The sequence below is a fragment of the Triticum urartu genome, chromosome 7A (assembly GCF_056163025.1).
Source record: "Triticum urartu cultivar PI428250 chromosome 7A, HENAU_Tu73, whole genome shotgun sequence".
Classification (NCBI taxonomy): Eukaryota; Viridiplantae; Streptophyta; class Magnoliopsida; order Poales; family Poaceae; genus Triticum; species Triticum urartu.
Window position 1 is genome coordinate 5,330,418 of NC_141879.1, and position 20,707 is coordinate 5,351,124.

Genomic DNA, 20,707 nt, shown 5'->3' on the forward strand with positions numbered 1-20,707 from the left:
AGTGCTACAAACTTACTGTGCTACGTGCATCAAACAATAATATAACTGGAGTAATACCATCAAGTATAGGGAAATTAACTCATTTGGGGATGCTTGATGTTTCATCAAACGAGCTTGAAGGACAGATTCCGAGAGAAATCAGCAACGTAACGATGTTGTTTAGCCTAAGCCTGTTCTGGTAACTTGCTCCAGGGAAATATGCCACAAGAAATTGTATCACTGAACAACTTGGAGTATCTATATCTGTCATCAAACAACCTAACTAGGAAAATACCAAGATCAATTGAGCAGTGCCTAAAGATTCACTTTCTAAAGTTGAGCCACAATCACCTAAATGGTACAATTCCTATCGAACTTGGGATGTTAGTAAACCTACAAGATATGTTGGATCTAAGTGACAATTCAATTGTTGGCTCTATTGCAAGTTTGTTAGGCGGTCTTGGTATTCTTGAAGCCTTGAATCTTTCTCACAATGCACTGAACGACAACATCCCGCCATCATTTCGAAGCATGACCAGTCTCCTATCCATGGATGTGTCATACAACAAACTAGAAGGGTCAGTGCCACATACTAGGTTTTTCGAAGAAGCTCCAATCAAATGGTTCAGGAATAATAAGAAATTGTGTTGTGTTGTGTTGTGGAAGTTTTGCCCCCTTGTGACCTTCCTCAAAGTAGTAAACAAGGGAAAACATCTCATGCTAGTTTACTAGTTATTATACCAGTTGTTATATCTTTTGTGTTTGTCATTACACTAGTAACATGGCATTGCAAAAGGAAGAAAAATAAGATAGAAACATCAAATGAAGTAGAACAGACCATGATGTACGCCATCTGGAACTTTGATGGGAAAGATGTGTACAAGAAAATTATTGATGCCACAAACAATTTCAGCAATGATTTTTGCATCGGATCTGGAGGGAATGGATCTGTCTATAGGGCTTACTTACCAACAGGTGAATTATTAGCGGTGAAGAAGATCCATGTGGCAGAAGATGATGAGCAATTTAACCTTGAAATACACTCATTGGTGCACATTCGACATCGCAACATTGCAAAGTTATTTGGTTACTGCTCTGCAACTCAGGGAAGATTCCTTGTATATGAATACATGGATAGAAGGGGCTTAGCAACATCTTTAAATTGTCTGGAAATTGCAGTCGAAATGGATTCGACGAGGAGGTTAAATATTGTTGGGGATGTTGCTCATGCTTTGTCATACATGCATCACGGTTGTTTCGCGCCGATAGTCCACAGAGATATAAAGAGCAGCAATGTTTTGCTTGATCTTGAATTTAATGCTTGTATCTCGGATTTTGGTCTAGCAAAAATACTAGATGTGAATGGATCAAACTGCACCAATCTTGCCGGGACAAAAGGATATCTTGCCCCAGGTAAAATTATATCACTATGTTGGTACTTTTAGATAAACATACTAGAAGAGTTTTTATTGATCAATGCATTTAGATGATATAGGTAGCAAAATTGACTCTCGAATGTTGATATTTCTTCAGAGCTTGCATACACAACAAGGGTGACTGAGAAGTGTGATATTTACAGCTTCGGAGTGCTAGTTCTAGAGTTGTTCATGGGATATCACCCAGGTGATTTCCTTTCATCCATTGTCGACAAAACTATGTTGCTTCGGAATTTGCTGGACACACGGATCCCACTCCCGGGAGCTGTGATCGCAAGTGAGATATTTCAAGTGATCATCGTCGCTGTCTGGTGCATAGAGCCTGATCCATCACACCGTCCAACGATGCAACAAGTACAGTTGAACGATCACCTACTGATCATCTTGATTATCTCCAAACGGGCATTGTCATCCCTGCCTGCTGGTCATGAATGTTCATCTGGCTAGCACATTGTTGTTTCTTTCCTTATGATTACATAGCCTCCGTGTTAATTTGTTTTCTTCCTTACCCTCATGTTTTCTTCCAAACGGTGCATATCTTTTGTTCCGTACGCATCGAACATTAGATTCTAGCTCGAAGATATATACAAGTAGTGCAGATTATTTCTTCTATTGGCTCAGTTTATGGTTTCAGATGGTTTTCTACTAGTGATATGATTCATATCAAACAACTCATTTATACAAGCTAGTTTCAGATGGTTTTCTCCTATTTATACAAGGTAGTTTTAGCATGACGAAATATGCAGGTAGTGATATGATTCATATCAAACTAGAAAGATAAGCTAGTTTTCATATGATGAACTATGCAAGCATTTTGTGCCTGACATTGACGCTAGTGCTCACTGTCAACTTTTGGCTTTGGCAAGTATTGCTTGCGCGTTGGCTCTGACTACTCATAGTTTTGTAACATGTTGGTTGCCACGTCAGTAATTATAACCTGACTTATAGAGTTGATGTGTATTGCTTAGTGCCCGGTGCTGGAATCAAATTGTTAGTTTAGTGCCAAATAAGGATGAAAAACACTTGGTAAAGGCTTTGCCGAAGTTTACAATCGGCATACACACTTCCAGCAAAGGGCTCCTTGCCGAGTTTTTTTTTGTCGTGCATTTGCTAAGTGTTAAAAGCCAGTACACGACATAAAAAAAAGACCAGATGGAACAGAGCGGACAGCAGCGTTGTTGCCACTTGGCACAGATGATTTTCCAAGTTCATATGCTCGGCAAAAGAGAAGGCCCTGTAACATGGTGAACAACAACAACAAAAATCGCCATCGGTGGGGCTGCCGCACCACACCACAGCTTCATAACCGCCGCAACGCCACCACATCCAAGCCGCCACAGCACGCCACCATTCCTTGCAACCGCGTTCTTCACCATTGGGCTGTTGAGAAATACCCTTCCGTTCCGTGTACATCCCCAACACATGGAGCTCGTACAAAGGCATGGGTCAACAAGGGATGCAGTTGGTGGTTCCGTTCGCGTGGTTTCTTCAACAATTGGTGTGTTTGATTCCAATTGCATGCATGTGTTGTTCTCGGGATAAATGAGAGATGGTCCCAGTTGTCAAAGATGCAGCTGCATTGGCTATGTCAGGTCTCGCCACTTCCATTTGTTACAGAGTTTACTTCACTCGCTGGCACACCAACATGCTTTACGTGATGGTCTTCCAGACCAGGTTGCTGATTCCGTTCAATCATACAGTACATTTGTTGTTGCCAACGCTTCTTATTTTCAGAATACTGAGCAAAAGCAGATGAAGCTAAATACTTGCAAATATTCAGAGTTCAGAAAAACAGAGGAAGTTCAGCTTATGTCGCTGGAGGTCAACAGAGTTTTCCAGCCTACTGGGTCTGTTTGGAGTTGGATGTCATCCAAGTTCTTCAAACGATCCATTCAAACAGCTTGTATGTGAGTAAAATTCCATGTCCTTTTCGACTGACCCGTTGTTTCCTCATTTTGTATCAGGTGGACGAGGGAATTAACTCTGAAATAGTCCGGTCCGTGCTCCAAGGGAAAAAAGGTAGCATCCGCCATTGACGCGAGGAGAGGGGCAGGCAGCGTCTCGGTCCGCCATTAACATGTTGTTCAGGAGCTTCAGTTGCATAGCAGAGAAGAGTTGTTCGTCTCTTCAGTCCCAAGCAGCAAATCAAATACTGCGAAGAGAATGGGGAAACTTGTTTTCTACTCCAGTATTTGTGTTTTCATCTGTAATAAGATGGCCGCATGCATCGTTCTGATGCAGAGGCCGGGGGATATCCTCCTTTTCCAAAAAAAAAAAACCATGAGTTACCATTACCAAGCAGGGTAACAAACCTCCATCCCGAATTCCCATGTGCAATCCCCCAAATTATTATTTTTGTACCAAATCTAGTGTTTGGTGTAAAGTGCAACGTTGTATTATATTATTTTCATTCTAAGATTAGGGGTCACGCTATTCGTCACCCTGGGTGAGGAATGGTTATTCTTCACCCGCTCTCTATTTTGACATCAATGCACCGTATTTTTACTTTTGTAAATTTAGTCTTATTTTATACGTAAAAAAAGAATGTATGAAAATATATACTCGCCGTAAAAAATATTTTACGTTATGTAAAAATTACGAATGTAAAAACATAGCGTAAAACATACATAAAATGCGATTTTTCTGGTCTTATAATCTATATTTTTGTTTTCTTATATCAAATTTTACGTAGTAAATCAATATAAATGTAACTATTTGTATTCCAAACATAATTTATTTATGAAGCGATCGTAAGATTACCTTGGATGAAGAATAACTTATTCTGCATCGTGGGTGATGAATAGTATTACTACTAAGATTAGTATGCACAATTAGCACGCATAATTAAGGACACACATAATCGGCAAGTGATGTCCTGATTACATTCATGGAACCATTGTCCAACAACATAAACATAAAATGATGGACTGTCACAGGATAGCAGGAAGCCACCAAATCTGAATTCATGAGAAACAAACTCATGTGCATTCAGGACAAACTTATGAGAAGCGCTTTATCGTCTTTTAGGAGACGAATCCCCATAGCCATAGCGGTACACCCAGCACCTGAGAATCCATCATTACCGCATCAGAAATTGATAGCACAATGTCCAAAGGCTATAAAGGGCAACCCAGCTGTCGAGGCAATAGAAGCTGCAGCGACTTAAAATGCCAACCTGATACCTGGAACACACCCCAGCTCTGTCTCGAGCGAGATTAACCGCCCCTGTCGACTTCTCTGACTGACGAAAGTGAAAACACCAGGCTCGAGACGATGCAGTTGCAATCCGTCCAGAGCAGGACCGTTCCGATCTCGCTGATTCGATAGCTCATTCTTTGGAAAAGAAAATAACTGAACATTTGAACCATTCTGGCTGGTGTGCCTTTGGTGGAGTAGATTCAGCGCCGTATCACAGTCTTTTTCGAAAAGGGGCGCTAACGTGAGGAGGCCGTCAGCATCTGCATCCGTCTGACCCGTGGTCAGAAGGAGGACGATTGTCTGTCAGGCCCCGAGTGGAGTCAACCTGACGCCTGAAACGGCTCTGAAGCTACAGCCAAATATTCAGAACTCATAAAACAAAGCAAAAGAAGAGGAAGGGACTTGCAAATGTTCAGAGTTGACAATACAGAACAGAGCAGAGGAGTAGAGGAGGCTAACTACAGGTAAAGCAGAGTTGAGAAAACAGAGCGAAAGCAGAGGTTGCGACAGAATGAATTGATGGCATCCATCATCAACGGGCCTCCGGCAAGTAAGCTTCACAACTCAACTACGTACATAAATAGACCACCAGTGTGCACTTAGAAACAGAGCACAAGAGCCACAAGTGCTTCACAAGTTCTCCAGCACTACACAACATACACTCAGCTCTCCCTTTCCAGCCCCTTCTGCTAACACTAGCCTCGGTTAAGATACTGTACTCCACAAGCAAGCCACAAAGAAAAATTGAGTTTCAAAGTTTCCTTGGCAATATGCAAGCCTCCAAGGTTTATCTATTTTAAGGAATAACAGACCAGGATATCGTCCACAACAACGATTGCATTCGGTGGCGACAAATAACAGAGAGAGAGAGAGAGAGGGAGGGAGGGAGGGAGGGAGAGAGAGGGGGAGAGAGAGAGAGAGAGAGAGAGAGAGAGAGAGAGATGCCGGTGTGGCAGCGAGCGGAGGTTGCCCGTAGCCCCAGCGCCATCTTGTTGCAGAGCTGGAGTGAAGTCGTCATGGCTTGATCTGTAAGTTTGTTCTATACTACCTAGCCAGCTAGGATTCCTGATGTGGATTCGGCGCCATTAGATCTGAGTACTATCACACAGTCACAGTCTAGTGTGTATTCTCCATGTTAAAAGGGCAGTAACTACAGCCACCAAGTAGTATCAAGATGAGCAGTAACTACAGAAGAAGACGAATTCAATACCAAATTAGCAATCAAGGCCAAGTTCAGTTTCTGAATTTGTCTGTGCCGTCAGTTACCTTGTGGTTGAAGAACAGAGTAACCTTGGTGGCCATCCGATCTGCGCCACGATCGGTGCCGATTACACAAATAGGCTGGCTGTGGCAGCTACGCTGCTTCATCCTTCATCTCAGTTTTCGTCTCCTGAGCGAAGCAGTCAGTATGCAGTCGTTCGATGAACATCTCACAGCAGGAGCGAAGCGTTTTTCTTCAGAAACAAACATTAAAACGGTCATTATCTTGAGGTCCCTGAGCTATAAGTGTGTGGAGGCACTCTCGCAGCTTGATGTGTTGGATCCGTAGCTACAAGCTACGGTTGACTTGCAGTGGGCATATTCATCTTGGGCGTAGACAACCTTATCGGTGGACTTTTCGCAAAAAAAAGACACCTTATCGGTGAATTTTCTCTTATCTTCAACAATGTACTAACAAACCCCTCTCTCTCACACTGAATTTTCACACTGTTCCAACAGTTCATTACAGAAAAACAAAACTTACACTACGAACTTCAAAATTCAAATCTAACATATCATTTCTCAGCTGATAACACATCACCGATCTGAGAGACATCCTAAGACGTATCAGTTCTACAGAAAACAGAGCCAAAGCAAAGGAATCTAACTACACGCAAAAATTCAGACTTCAGAAAAGGAGTTAATTACATTTGTAATGTACAATTTCCATCAACCATAACGGTGCCTCGTCTATCTCTGTTAACTGCCGCTACGTGGCCTTTTCTCTCTACCTCTATCCTGTGTGGGTCCCAATCGTATGTGGTAGAGAGAAATAAAGCAACAAAAAAGAAAGCGCTGGTTCCACGAATCGAACCAGGGACAGAACAAAATACGGTGCGCTCGCTGACCAATGTAGCCACCACGGGCAAAAATTCGTGTTTTGACCCTTTTGTCAAACAAAATCGAGATCTGACCCCAGTTTGAAAGTTTTTCGAGATTTGACCCTTTCCCCTACCGCCACGAGGCATGGCGGTAGGATCATATAGCCTACCGCCGAGGTAGGATCATATAGCCTACCACGAGGGCTGCGGCGGTAGCAAACATGTCCACGTCAGCAACGATAACGGCCTCTGTGCCCCCTCCGTCACACCCTACCGCCGCTCCACCCGGCGGTAGGATGTCTGAACCTACCGCCAGAGTCTCTGGCGGTAGGGTGTGGGCATAAATAAACCGCGGGCCGGCCACCCCCACCCCCTTCTCCCCCCCCACCCAGCCGCCCCCACCACGAAGAACAGAGCAGTTGCTCCAACTCGCTCTTTCTCATCCCCTCCACTCCCCCCCCCCGCTCCGATCTTCTTCGTTTCTTGACGTATTTTGCGGATCAAGATGGCCCCGAAGAAAGAAAAGTAAGCTCTTTCAATCCCTCCAATAAGTTTTAATCAAACACCTTTTGATTCGTCGCATTATTCGATTCAAATCACTCCTATTTGAATTTTTTTTAACCCTAGGATTGATTTAGGTTGATTCTAGATGTTATATTGTGTTAGATATGAACTATATTGAATAGTTGGTATGGTTGTGTTAAGATGAACCCTAGTTCATAATTGATTTGAATTGTTTTTTTTTTGATATGATGGATGATGCATGTTCCTATGCTATGATGCAAGTATTGGATGTAGTGTATGATGAATATTGGAGATGAATATTTGATATATTTGTTATATGTAGTGTATGAATCCTCAAGATGAACCCTAGTTCATTTTTTTATTTTTTAACAAAATATAAGATGATGCATGTTGGATGTTGTTGGAGAAATATGTGTTATGATGCATTTGAACCATGGTGATTGCATCTTCATAAAAGTATTTTATTTAGTTCTTGATATATGTATTGTATTTAGTTCATGTTCATGATAATCTTGATATATGATTATTCAAAGATTGCTCTCATAGGTTCTGTTGGATGTGATTAATTTTTGTTATGCATCGATATGTTTCGTAGTTAATGTTGAACCCTAGTCCATGTTGAAAAATCTTTTGATATGCTTATGCAATTCTTTTAGGAGGCCACCTCTTGCGGACGACATCGGCACGAAGTACACAATGCTTGACCCTAGGTTCGACAAGCGTCACCGTGCCCGTTTCATTGAGAATGGAGTGCTAATTACCATTTTAAACCAAATCTTTCAAATTGATGAAAACAAGTTGCTAACTATTATGTCCATGCTAATTATGCTTTGGTTATTGATTTTCACAGATGCTGCCACCACTACGGATGAGGGCTCACAAGACGACGGTTAAGATGGTGTACGACGAGCGGTACGCACCGTTGTTCAGGAGAGCCCGACTATTGGGTTTCGTCCTGCAGTTCAAGCGTAAGCCGCCGACGCTCGTCCACTCAGCTCTCACGGCTTTGATCGACCGGTGGCGGCCAGAGACGCAGAACTTTCATTTTCCATGTGGGGAGATGACCGTGACCCTCGAGGATTGGGCGATGATTAAGGCACTACCGCTCGAGGGTCGTGCTCTCACAGGAAGAGTGGAGAGGGCGAACTGGCACGATAGGGTTGTCAGCCTCATCGGCGACTGCACCCCCCCCCCCCCCCCGCTAAGAGCAACCGGACTTCTGGCATACCGCTGCCATGGCTCCTCGAGCACCGGAGCAAGTGCCCAGAAGTTGCCGAGCCCCGGGTGGTGTAGCAGTACGCCAGGGCCTACTGTGGTACATTCTCACGGAGGTAGTGTTTACGGACTGCTCCGGGAACTCTGCCCTATGGATGTATCTCGACTTCCTAAAGGACTGGGATGCGGGGTACAACTGGGGGGGCGCCGGACTCGCCTACCTATACCGTTCGGTAAGTGAATATCACTTCCTATCAAATATCAGACGTGTGATGCTTTACATTTTGACATCTTATCATCTGAACATGGTTTGTAGCTTGACGACGCGACCCAGAGAGCAGAAGTCACGTCGGGTATGTGTGGGTGTGTATGGGGCCTCTCCATTTGGATGTGGGAGCGAATCTGGGTGGGCCGTCCGGAGAAGCTGCGCTCGCGTGCATGGACGGACTATGGCCAAGATAACGAAGATGATCGGACCTCGACCATCGCATACGCTTGGGACGTGGTGTGTGTCTACATGGGCGAATCGAAGGCCTTGTACAAGGTCTTCAGCAACGAGCTTGATGCTCTCACGCCTTTCCAGGTATAAGAACTACATTTTCACTTGAGCTTACCATTGTTTCGATAACACTTTCACTTGAGCCTAACATTGTTTGGTTATAGGTTACTTGGCGGCCGTATAGTGATGATCGAGAGTGTGGGTTCGAGCTGAACATCATGTGCAAGCAGGACTGGCTTCTCTTCCGGTGTATCGTGCCCATGATTTGTGTCTATGCCGTGGAGTACCACTTGCCACAGCGTGTTGCCGCACAATTTGGTAAGGCGCAACACACACCACCAGCCGGCCACGATACCGGTGGCTACGACCTACACCTGTGAGTACCACAAGCCGCCCTCATCGATTCTAAGTTCTTGTTTTGATGCTTTACATTCATAAAAGAAGGGTGTTTTACATTCTTTCTTATGCATTGAAGGATGAGCAGGAAGAAGAATCAATCAATCACGGATTGGGAAGCCGAACATGCGAGTTACGTGAAGGAATGGAACAAGTGGAAAGGACGCAAAGACACGGAGAGGAGAGTGATTGACTGGGACGAGTACGAGGATCACATGCTGTGGTACGATGATGGCATCAAGCATCGTCTGTGTCTGAGGCCCCAGTGGACGACAGCAGATGCCGAAGACCTGTTCGATGACGCCTCAGAGAATGAAACCTACAACGAGAGCATCAGGCAGCTTCAAGGCGGGTTTAGGGAGTACGGACCCCACATGAACAGAGTGGTATGTTGTTTTTACCTCTTTTGTACCGACGGTTGGATGAAATCAGCTTTTCGTGCTATTGACTCATTTTATTACTTTCCAGTCTTCAGAGCTGAACAAAAGAATTTTTCATGTCTCTGATGCGCTTAGTGCTGTCCCTGAGACTCGAGCTAGTGAGAACAAGTTGAGGGAAACGGTGAAGGTAATACGGAGTTCATTTTCGTTATCATTGGACATTTGAGAAGTTCATATTGTTTCGTTATCATTGCAGAAATACATCAACAAAGCACGCCGGCTTGTGGGCCTGCTTGGGTGCACTACAAACACCGAGGATGCAGCCTCGTCGTCTAGGGCGGTTCAAGATGATGAGGAGGAGAGCAACGACGATGATGATGCAGAGGAAGATGAAGAAGAGGAAGAGGAAGAGGACGATGAGGAGGAGGAGGAGTACGATGATGACGATGGACCTCCAGCAACTCAGCCAACCCAGCGTGAGAAGAGGAATGTGCCGAAGAAGGATTGGAAGAGTCCATCCCCGTTTCAGAAAGCACGTCCTATGGCCCGCAAGAAGACGGCGGCCGAGAAGCGATCCAAGGATAACGAGGACCGAAATTCAAAGAGGGGAAGGAAGGACTGAAGTTGCTGCCGTGTCATTGAACTAAAAACTTGCATATTTGCTTCGTGAACCATATGAATTTGCTCGTGAAACTGTTTTGTTAATTTGCTATGTATCGAACCTACCTTATTTATAGATTTTCTATGTATTGAACCTACCTTATTTATAGATTTGTGGTGTGTGCATCATATATCATACATTGTGTGCTTCATATGTCATACATATGCTGTTTAAATGTTTTCTGCCAAAAATTGAAGACAAAAGAAGTTAGAAGGTGCAAAAAATGCACAGTGGACCACCCTACCGCCACACACAAAGGCGGTAGGTTTGTACATCCTCCCGCCATCAGACCCGACGGTAGGGTGCCTCCCCCCACGCCCCCCTTCCTGTGACCAAAAAATCGAGCAGCGCAGCGGTAGGGTTGCACACCCTACCGCCAGGGCGCTTGGCGGTAGGATCCTACCGCCGAGGGCCTCGGCGGTAGGGTGTGCAGCCCTACGCTGCGTTGCTTGATTTTTTGGTCACAGAAGGGGGCATGGGGGGAGGCATCCTACCTCCGGGTCTGATGGCGGGATGGTGTGGTGTCCTACCGCCGCACCCTATGGCGGTAGGGTTATGGCATTTATAAACCCAACCGCCTGCCCACCCCACCCCAACCCCTAATCCCCACCCACCCAGCCGCCTTCTTCTTCCTCTCGCCCATTTTCTCATCTCCTCCACTTCCCCACTCTGATCTTCTTCGTTGATTCACGGATTTTGCGGATCGATATGGCTACGGAAAGAGGAAGGTAAGCTCCTCCAATCCCCCAATTAGTTTGAGTCAAATCAATCCGCTTTCTTATAGCCATATGAGGAACCCTCTCTAGTTGATATGATGAACCCTAGAACCTAGATGATTGCAATGTGATGAACCTAGTTGATGAACCCTAGGTTTAGTCTTTCTTATAGCCATACGAGGAACCCTCTCTAGTTGGTATGATGAACCCTAGAACCTAGATGAACCCTAGAACCTATATGAACCCTAGAACCTAGATGAAGGTTTAGTCTTTCTTATAGCCATATGAGGAACCCTCTCTAGGTTATATGATGAACCCTAGAACCTAGATGAACCCTAGGTTTAGTCTTTCTTATAGCCATATGTGATGATTTATTGTGTGAATATTGTAGATATTTGTTTTGCTATATATCTCCATTGATTTAGGTGGAATCTACCTATATCTGATGAATGCTTGCATTAGAACAAATATTGAAGTTTAATTAACTTTATCCAATCAATACTTATATAAGGAACATGGCGCCACCACCACCACTTGATGAGGATGATGACTATGAAGACCCACTTGAGGAAGCCATCTGTGCTCAAAGAGTGAGGCTGAGCGATCAGGAGGTGTGCAACCTATGGGACAACTTTCTGCCACGTGCTGACTTGGTCGGGGTGCCATTCGTGACCCGTCTAACAAGTACCATGATCGATCGACATGTCATGGTATGTTATTAGTGTAGAATCCAAGGAACTGTTAATAGTTTAGATAATCCATACTTATTAATTGATATGTTTTTCTTATTCAGAAATTGCCAAAGAGCCTATCTGAGAGTTGTGGCATCGAGGCTGATGAAGAAGGCTATGCTGGAATACGCCTTACCGCAAGGGGCCCCATCACTACTTGTGCGTACGGCGTGGACACGGACGGTCGCACACACTTAAGCTCGGTTGGGTGGAAGAGCTTCCTCATTGACAAGAATCTTCATGTTGGACAGGCCATCCTAATTACTATCAGGAACACCAACCGTCAAGGCTTGAAGATGATGATCGTCATCGATATCATCTAAACTATATATGCGTGTGGCTGCTGATGATCGTCATGTTTGATTGCTACCTATGGATGAAACCTTTTATGTGGTCGATGACCGTTGAACTTGTTAAACTTCTTATATTGGCTTCGTGAAACTATTTGGATGTGATCAAACTATGTTATGTGATCAAACTATGTTATTTGGTACTTGTTTCTTCGTCCGTAATGGCAAAACTAATTGGATGTGATCAAACTACGTTATGTGATCAAACTATTTAGATGTGATCAAACTTCTTATGTCTATGAAATTGTGCTTATTGTTTCTTATGTGTATGGCAAAAAAATTGAAGACAAAATCAAAGCAGTTAACTTCATGCCACTATGATAACCTACCGCCAGGGCTCTCAGCGGTAGGTTTCTGCTGATAGGTCCGTAAGCAGCTGTTAACGACTTAACGGTCATCAGCCACACCTACCGCCAGAACCTGCGGCGGTAGACTGTGCAACCCTACCGCCTGAAGGTCTGGCGGTTGGCAAAAGGGTCAGATCTCGATTTTGTTTGACAAAAGGATCAAAACACGAAATTTTGCCGCCACCACGCGCTCTCTATACTCCTAGCTTCAGACACGTGCTGGCCTTTTTCGACTGTCTTCGTTTTTGTATGTGTTCTTTTTGTTTCTTTTATATTTTTCCAATCTTGGGATTCTTCGTTTTTTCTTTCTTTGCACATTTCTTTTTATATACCTTTTCGCAATATACGGTGTACTAGACAAATACTCCCTTCGTTCCTAAATGTAAGCTTTTCTAAAATTTTCACTACAAACTACATACAGATGTATATAGACATATTTTAGAATGTAGATTCACTCATTTTCTTTCGTATGTAGTTCATAATGAAATTTCTAAAAAGACTTATATTTAGGAACGAAGGGAGTACTATACAGGTCAAGCCTACCCTATCTTGAAGATAAAATTTCATCACGAATACATGATGTAATTCATTCACGGGATATCACACCCTTAGGCCAACTCCAACCGTTGACTCCAAACGGACGTTGGGATTTTCGTTTGGGTCGGGAAAACGGACGGCCGTGTTGTCCGTCCGCCTGCTAGGGCACCCAACCGAGCGCCATCGCATTTTGTCTGGCTTGCGGTAAATTAAAAAACCAGCCATACGTTTAAAATCATACGAATAAACTTAATTAAATGGTATGATAATCTTTAAACCATTTAAACAAGTCTCGGCCGCACATTAAACTTAACTTAAAATAATAATAAAACGTAAAAAAAGACTTGATGCTGCCGCCGTCCTCCTCATCTTCGTCCCCGGTGAGGTCGACGTATGGTGGTGGCTCCCAGAGGTGGAATGGCGGCCCCTGCCAGGCTGGAGGTGGCTGCGGTGGTGCCTGCACAACCTCTGGTCACTGGTGGCGATGGTGACCAAATGGCGGCGCCCACCCACACGGGCAGCACGGACACGTACTCTGGCGTGCACAGCATCATCTCCGTCCATGACCAGGATTGTCCGCGGTTGTCCTCTTGCACGTCAGCTATGGTCTCCTCCTTAACCACGGGGTCGAGCTCCGGTATGGCGATGCCGCCGGCCATGGATAGGGCCATCATTTGTTCGAGGCCCTCCCATTGGGCCTCGTCATGGCTGCGGACGGAGTCCTCCAACGCCCGCCTCATGAGCTCCGCCCCCTCCTCGTCGGTAATCGGAGGTGGTGGTGGTGGGGACGGCGAGGAGGAAGGGGTGGGCGTCATGCCGCGAACACGCGGGCGCCCGCGGTGGGCTCTGAGGAGGAATGGAGCGGGCTACGACGGCCGGAAGACGGCCCAACCTCGCCGTCGCACTTCCCCTTGCGAACGGGGATCCAATGCCAGCCCATGGTGCCGGCGGAAAGGTGGAGGAGAGGAGGCGGCCAGAGATAGGGTTTGCTGAGTGTGTCGAGTTCCGAGGAGGCAAGCGTCGCCGGGAGTGGAAGTGTGGACTCGATGGTTCACGGCTTCCACATTAAAAAGAATGACGACCGCTCGGCCGCAGGTGGCTGCCAGACGGGGCGGCCCGCACGTGCGTTGTAAATGCGGGCAATGGCAGGTAGGTGGGCGGCTGCCACGCGGGACTGAAGCGGACGCGGAGTGGGCGCATGAGCGTCTGCTCTCCGTCCGTCTGGATGCAAACCAGGCGCGAGTTTGCGCCGGAAAATGGGGCGGGCCGGACGCCAGCCGGACAAATTTTGAGGATGGGGTTGCGCATTGGGTTGTGCCGTCTGTCTGTTTGGGCCAAAATGGACACATCCAAACGGGATGGGGCCGCGCGTTGGCGTTGGCCTTACTGAAAGAGAAGAAAGTTTCGAGGTTTTGTTCAGGATCTATATTTAATGAAGTTTTTTAAAATTTATGTAAGATATTGGAGTTGCTCTAGGAAATATGCATGTTTCTTTTAGTATGTGTTCTATAAAAAAAGTTCTGATACAGTGGAAAAATATATTTTAGAAAATTTCCTAGTATGTGTTCGAAACTTAGAATAAATATGTCTGCCTCATTTTTTACATGAGCGGTAAAATGGTGGTGGTCCCCTCGGAAAAAAATGGTGTGGTGGTCAGCGAACACTCGTTTTGTTGGTTGGTCTGCGGTTCGAATCCCGCAAGGCCGAACTACTTTTCTTTGGTTTTATTTAGCTTTCGCTGTCCCACTGACGGTTGGGACCCACACAGGGTAGATGGAGAGCAAAACGGTCACTGGATGCAGTTAACGGCGATGAAGGTGCACCGTTATGATTAACGGAAATTGTATCAAAACGTGTTGTTAGATAAGTTAGTGTACCATTTTTCTGGGGGTTTTTTTAGTTTATTTATGATTTTGTTAGTTTGCTGCAAGTTTTTGTATTGTAGATGTAATTAACTCAAAAGGATACGGAGTACATATATAACAAACTTCCTAGTCTATCTCTAACTTGAATAATGTCTCCTGATGCGCCCCCTGACCATGGGTCAATGATCGCTAACATATCTTTCTAGCCTGATGTGAATCATATCACTAGTAGACCAAAAAGGCTAAAATTACAATTTAGGGCTCTGTCTTTACAGTTCTTTCCGGTCTCTGCTCTTGCTTCTGAAACCAGAAACTGAGCCAGTAAAAGAAATAATATGCACTGCTAGAATCATTTCTATGTGGCATATTTTCTAGCTAGAATCTAATTAGCTATAATCTAATTGTTCCACGCACACAGAAAAACAAAGATACATGTATTATTTCTAATGGTGCTTCATTGTACCCATCATATTCTTGTTGATAAACAACCAATGGATCTTGTTGCAGTCCCCAAGTGACATGCAACAGCTAAAGGGTGGATCATTTTGTACTGGCTACAACAGCCAAAATGGAGACGTCTGACAGAAGATACAAATGGATTATCCATTGATGATTTTGAAGGAATATCAGGAGCTCCATCATCTGTACACACATTTATTTATATGCAGCTACGAATGGTATGTAGTACTAGTACAGGGCATGAAGGGTAATGCAGAGAACAAACTACCATACAGATAAACTTATGACTTACGGACAGTGTCTACATAATCGAACCGAAGAAAAACAACAGTCTGCTAACTGCACTGACGTTCATGGGTCAGGACAAGCATGCCGGGATGGCAATGGCAGTGTGGAGATAATCAAGATTATTAGCAGGTGACCGTTTAGCTGTTGAGAACACCTTAATCACTTGCTGCATCGTTGGACGGCGCGATGGATCAGGCTCTATGCACCGAACAGCAACGACAACCACTTGAAATATTTTACTTGCGATGTCAGCTTCAGGGAGTGGGAGACGGGTGTCCAGCAAGTTCCCAAGTAATGTAATTCTGTTGTGGTTGTCCATGGACGAAAGGAGATCCCCTGGATGATGTCCCATGAACAGCTCTAGGACGAGCACTCCGAAGCTATAAACATCACACTTCTCTGTCACCCTTGTTGTGTATGCAAGCTCTGAAGAAACATCAATGGAGAGTTAGTTTCGATGATTATAAAACAGTGCAAAAATTGACCTAAACTAATTCATAGAAACTTAACTTTGGTAATTCTTAATTTTGAATAGAAAACGAAACACGGCCATTAACATGTTTGATTAGAGGCATGCGCGATCCTTGTGTATATAAAGCTAGCTATCTAAACTTTGGAGGCAGGATGCGTAGAACTATATTTAAACTATGCCAATGTTTCATCAATGCCGTTCCTGCAGATTTAAACATGTAGTCCACTCAGAGAAGACAAAAACATTCAATATGTAAAATATCTAGCCATGGTTGAAAAACCGGTATATGCTAATGTACATTGTATAAACTAGAGACAAATCGTATCATGGTTCTTACAAATTATGATAACATTTTGCTGTAACCAACATAGAGGTAAATTTTACCTGGGGCAAGATATCCTCTTGTGCCGGCAAGACTTGTGCAGTTCGATGCATCCGCATCTAGTACTTTCGCTAGACCAAAATCCGAGATGTGGGCTTTAAATTCCAGATCAAGCAAAATGTTGTTGCTTGTTATATCTCTGTGAACTATTGGCGCAAAGCAGTCGTGATGCATGTAAGCCAAAGCATGAGCAACATCCCAAGCAATATCTAGCCTCCTTGTCCAATCCAATTCAACGGCAGTTTCCTTATGCTTCAAATATGCTGATAAGCTTCCTCTGTCCATGTATTCATACACAAGGAATCTTCCCTGAGTTGCGGAGCAGTAACCAAATAACTTTGCAATGTTGCGATGCCTAATATGCATCAAAGCATGTATTTCACGGTTAAATTGATCATCATCTTCCACCACATTGATCTTCTTCACTGCAAATATTTCACCTGTTGGTAACTGAGCTCTGTAGACATATCCACTTCCTCCAGATCCAATGCAATAAGTGTCGCTGAAATTATTTGTAGCATCAACAATTTTCCTGTACACATCTTCACCATCAAAATTCCAGATGGCGAACATCTTGGTTTGTTGTACTACATTTGCAATTTCCGCCTTGGGTTTCTTCTTTTTGCATTCCCATGTTGCTAGTGCAGTGATAAATCCAAAAGATACAACAACGGGTATAATAGCTAATAAAATAGCTCCAGACCTTTTTCCATGTCCACTACTTCGAGGAAGATCACAAGGGGGCAAACCTTTCACAACACCACACAATTCCTTATTATGCCAGAACCATTTGACCGGAGCTTCTTCAAAGAGCCTAGTATGTGGCATTGGCCCTTCTAATTTGTTGTAAGACACATCCATGGACAGTAGGCCGGTCATGCTCTGAAATGACGGAGGAATGTTGCCGCTGAGTGCATTGTGAGAAACATTCAAGGCTTGAAGCATAGTAAGACCACCTAACACACTCGGAATAGCACCATCAATTGAATTGTCACTTAGATCCAACAGATATTGTAGGTTTACCAAAATCCCTAGCTCAGTAGGAATGGTGCCATTGAGGTGATTATGGCTAAGCTTTAGAAAGTGAAGCTTAAGACAATGCCCAATTGATCTTGGTAACTGCCCAGTTAGGTTGTTTGATGATAAATCTAGATACTCCAAATTGTTCAGCGATCCAATTTCTTGTGGCACTTTTCCCTAGAGTAAGTTACCAGAAAGGCTCAAATTGAACAACGTCGTTACATTGCCAATTTCTAGTGGAATCTGTCCTTTAAGCTTATTTGATGAAACATCAAGTATCCTCAATTGAGATAATTTCCCTATGCTTGATGGTATTACTCCACTTATATTATTGTTTGATGCACGTAGCATGGTAAGTTTGTGGGATTCACCCCAACGATGAGATAATTTACCAAATAGTCTATTTGAACTGATGTCAATATAGTCAAGATTTGGATAAGCTCCCATTCTGGTGATATCTCCTTCGAGGTTATTCCGCTCAAGTCGAACTCTGACTAGGCATGTACAACTTAGCAAGCTTGACGGGAAGGGTCCAACCAACTTGTTGTCCATAGCGGTCAAATTTTGTAGCCGACCTCCCGCACAAAGACCAGATGGCAAGGCACCAGAGAGGTTGTTAAAATCGAGTTGCAATAGAACAAGACTCGTTAAGTTGCCAATTTCTTGAGGAACTGAACCAAAAAGTTGGTTTTGGTCAAGTTGCAAGATAGTGAGTTTTGTCGAATTCCCTAAACTGTTTGGGATGGAACCAGAAAGCGTATTATCACGAAGAGACAAGCTTTCTAAGTTCACAAGGTAACCAAATTCTCGTGGAATTTGCCCAGAAAGTTGGTTATGGAAAATGTGCAAGGAACTGAGTTTTGTCAAATTGCCTAACCTGTTTGGGATGGAACCTGAGAGTCTATTTGAACTAAGATCCAACACTTCTAAGTTCATAAGGTAACCTAACTCGTGTGGAATTTGACCAGAAAGTTGGTTTTGGTAAAGGTACAAGTTGCTGAGTTTTGTCAAATTTCCTAAGTTGTTTGAGATGGAACCTGTGAGTGTGTTGTTGCTAAGACTCAAGTATTCTAAGTTCACAAGGTAACCTAATTCTCGTGGAACTTGACCAGACAATTGATTCCTTTGAAGTTCCAACCTAGTGATTTTTGTCAAATTCCCTGAACTCTTTGGGATGGAACCTGAGAGTGTGTTATGACTAAGAAGCAATTCTTCTAAATTCTTTGTGTAAGCCAAGTCGTTTGGAATTTTTCCTGAAAGTTGATTTGCACTAAGAAACATAACCTGCCAGTTCACGAGATACCCTAATTCTCGTGGAATTTGCCCAGAAAGTTGGTTCTTGCCAAGGTACAAGATAGTGAGTTTTGTCAAATTTGATAAGCTATCTGGGATGGAACCTACCAGCTTGTTGAAGCTAAGGCGCAAGTCATTCAAGTTGGCCAAACGACAAAGTTCTATTGGAATTTGGTCAGACAGTTGGTTCTGGAAAAGGAGCAATGTAGTGAGTTTGGTCAAGTTACCTACATTGGGTGGGATTGAGCCGGAAAGATTATTATTAGACAAATCTAACATGACCAATTGCTTTAGGTGGCCTACTTCAGAAGGGATATGACCAACTAAGTGATTGTCTGACACGGTGAGTGTCATGAGATTGGTCATGTTGCCTATGTGCCTTGGTATTTCACCAGAGACTTCATTTTGATCAAGCATCAAGGAACTGAGTTTTGTGAGGTTTGTTAGACCTAGTGGGATTGAGCCTCTTATCTGGTTGCCTTGCAGAAGGAGATTCTCAAGCTCCACGAGGGCCTTGATGTCAGGAGGGATGCTCCCGATGAGGTGGTTGTGCGAGAGGTCGAGGTGCGTCATGGTCGTCAGCGCTGAGAAGTTCAGCGACCCCAACGAACCTCTCAGCCGCCTCCCCCGCAGAGAGATGCCGCTGATCACTGGCCAGCGCCGGCGCCGGTGCACAATGCACCTGATGCCGCGCCAGCTGCAGGGCGCCGAGGTGTTCTCCCAGGACCGCAGGGTGTACTGGCTTTGATTATCAAGGCTGGCTTTCCAGGTGAGGAGCGCCCTTGCCTGCTCTGCGGGCACGGCCGCCAGGTCCGGCGCGGGTGTGACGGTGGTGGCGGTCGTCAGCAGCAGCAGGAGAAGTGTGGCGAGAGAGAGGAGCATTTTGGTTGGCTCCGTCTCCATGACTATCATTTTGGCTGGATGGAAATCGCTCCGATGGTTGTGTGGGCGTTGGTGAGAGGTGTTTGCATGCTTGGAAGTTGGCACCCCTATTTAATACCACTACGTACGTAGAGCATTGCTAGGTCGACTATGACTATGAAGGTAAATGCTGGGCACCTTCTCCTTGGTTCTCAGCCTAGCTTGTAGACCGATGCTTGTCCAAACCAAAGCAAACAAACCCCCACACGAGTGCTACGTACAACAGGACACATTGATCTGATTACTACTCCCTTCATTCCGAATTACTTGTCACTCAAATGGACATATCTTAGCATTAACTTAGTGTTAGATACATCCATTTAAGGGATTACTTCGTTGATGAGTGGTGTTTGAGCAATTGATGAGTATTTTCTCAGATTCTTTAGCAGTGCTCACATTTGACCGAAGACCGAAGACGTGCATCCCACACCGTCACGCCATGCGCTTCATCTGACGCTGCAGCTGGGTTAGCACACATGACCATGTGGACACCATGCATGTTCAGCTGGGCGCCAGGCCAGAGATGAATTGACATGCCGTGTGTGCCCGGTCGGTCGTCTTCTCTCTCTGACACATCATGAGCTAGCATGGCACCTCCACGTACAATTGCCTGTAAGCTTCGGGTTGTGTCGGTCGTGAAAGTTGTACGCTCCAATCATACCCCTTTAGACAATTGTGCACTCTAATCATACATACATTTTGTATCTGATTAATTTTTACAGCTCCAACACATGGAAAAAAGGGAAGACCGCTTACTGCTCTAGCTAGACAGGTCAAGCCGTCAAGTACCCTAGCCCAGTAACAAATTCATACTACATAGGACATGACAACTGCCAAAGACCACCAAGATGTCTGAATTGTCCTGGAATCACACCACTCAACCAGCCAAGCATCTGTCCCCTGCAAACAGCTAGCACTCGTCAAGTCATAACAACTGCATGTCGTTCACATGCAAG

General features: G+C 44.5%; 3 protein-coding genes and 1 pseudogene across 3 annotated transcripts; 3 read left to right on the forward strand and 1 right to left on the reverse strand.

The window, feature by feature from the left end:
* The first annotated feature begins 818 nt into the window (after positions 1 to 818).
* Positions 819 to 3,407, forward strand: LOC147956751 (putative leucine-rich repeat receptor-like protein kinase At1g35710). The gene is made up of 4 exons (XM_087531446.1): positions 819 to 1,392; positions 1,513 to 1,602; positions 3,085 to 3,262; positions 3,380 to 3,407. Exons 1-4 carry the CDS (start codon positions 819 to 821, stop codon positions 3,405 to 3,407), a joined length of 870 nt encoding a protein of 289 aa, XP_087387572.1.
* A 5,744-nt stretch (positions 3,408 to 9,151) lies between these two features.
* Positions 9,152 to 10,331, forward strand: LOC147956752 (uncharacterized). The gene is made up of 4 exons (XM_087534563.1): positions 9,152 to 9,309; positions 9,409 to 9,715; positions 9,798 to 9,896; positions 9,966 to 10,331. The coding sequence occupies exons 1-4, from the start codon at positions 9,152 to 9,154 to the stop codon at positions 10,329 to 10,331; spliced, it is 930 nt and encodes a 309-aa protein (XP_087390689.1).
* Positions 10,332 to 11,601: 1,270 nt separating this feature from the next.
* Positions 11,602 to 12,243, forward strand: LOC147956753 (uncharacterized). Its single transcript, XM_087537948.1, has 2 exons — positions 11,602 to 11,796; positions 11,880 to 12,243. Exons 1-2 carry the CDS (start codon positions 11,602 to 11,604, stop codon positions 12,138 to 12,140), a joined length of 456 nt encoding a protein of 151 aa, XP_087394074.1. The 3' UTR covers positions 12,141 to 12,243.
* A 3,363-nt stretch (positions 12,244 to 15,606) lies between these two features.
* LOC147956754 (uncharacterized) lies at positions 15,607 to 19,774 on the reverse strand (annotated as a pseudogene).
* Positions 19,775 to 20,707: the final 933 nt, after the last annotated feature.

Bases quoted from the DNA above. Each gene is read 5' to 3' on its own strand.
- LOC147956753 (XM_087537948.1), top strand. From the start codon at position 11,602: ATGGCGCCACCACCACCACTTGATGAGGATGATGACTATGAAGACCCA. The intron at 11,797-11,879 runs GTATGTTATTAG...TTTCTTATTCAG, and splicing joins TGATCGATCGACATGTCATG to AAATTGCCAAAGAGCCTATC.
- LOC147956751 (XM_087531446.1), top strand. From the start codon at position 819: ATGATGTACGCCATCTGGAACTTTGATGGGAAAGATGTGTACAAGAAA. The intron at 1,393-1,512 runs GTAAAATTATAT...ATATTTCTTCAG, and splicing joins AAAAGGATATCTTGCCCCAG to AGCTTGCATACACAACAAGG. The intron at 3,263-3,379 runs GTCTGTTTGGAG...ATTTTGTATCAG, and splicing joins AGAGTTTTCCAGCCTACTGG to GTGGACGAGGGAATTAACTC.
- LOC147956752 (XM_087534563.1), top strand. From the start codon at position 9,152: ATGTGCAAGCAGGACTGGCTTCTCTTCCGGTGTATCGTGCCCATGATT. The intron at 9,310-9,408 runs GTGAGTACCACA...TATGCATTGAAG, and splicing joins GGTGGCTACGACCTACACCT to GATGAGCAGGAAGAAGAATC. The intron at 9,716-9,797 runs GTATGTTGTTTT...ATTACTTTCCAG, and splicing joins GACCCCACATGAACAGAGTG to TCTTCAGAGCTGAACAAAAG.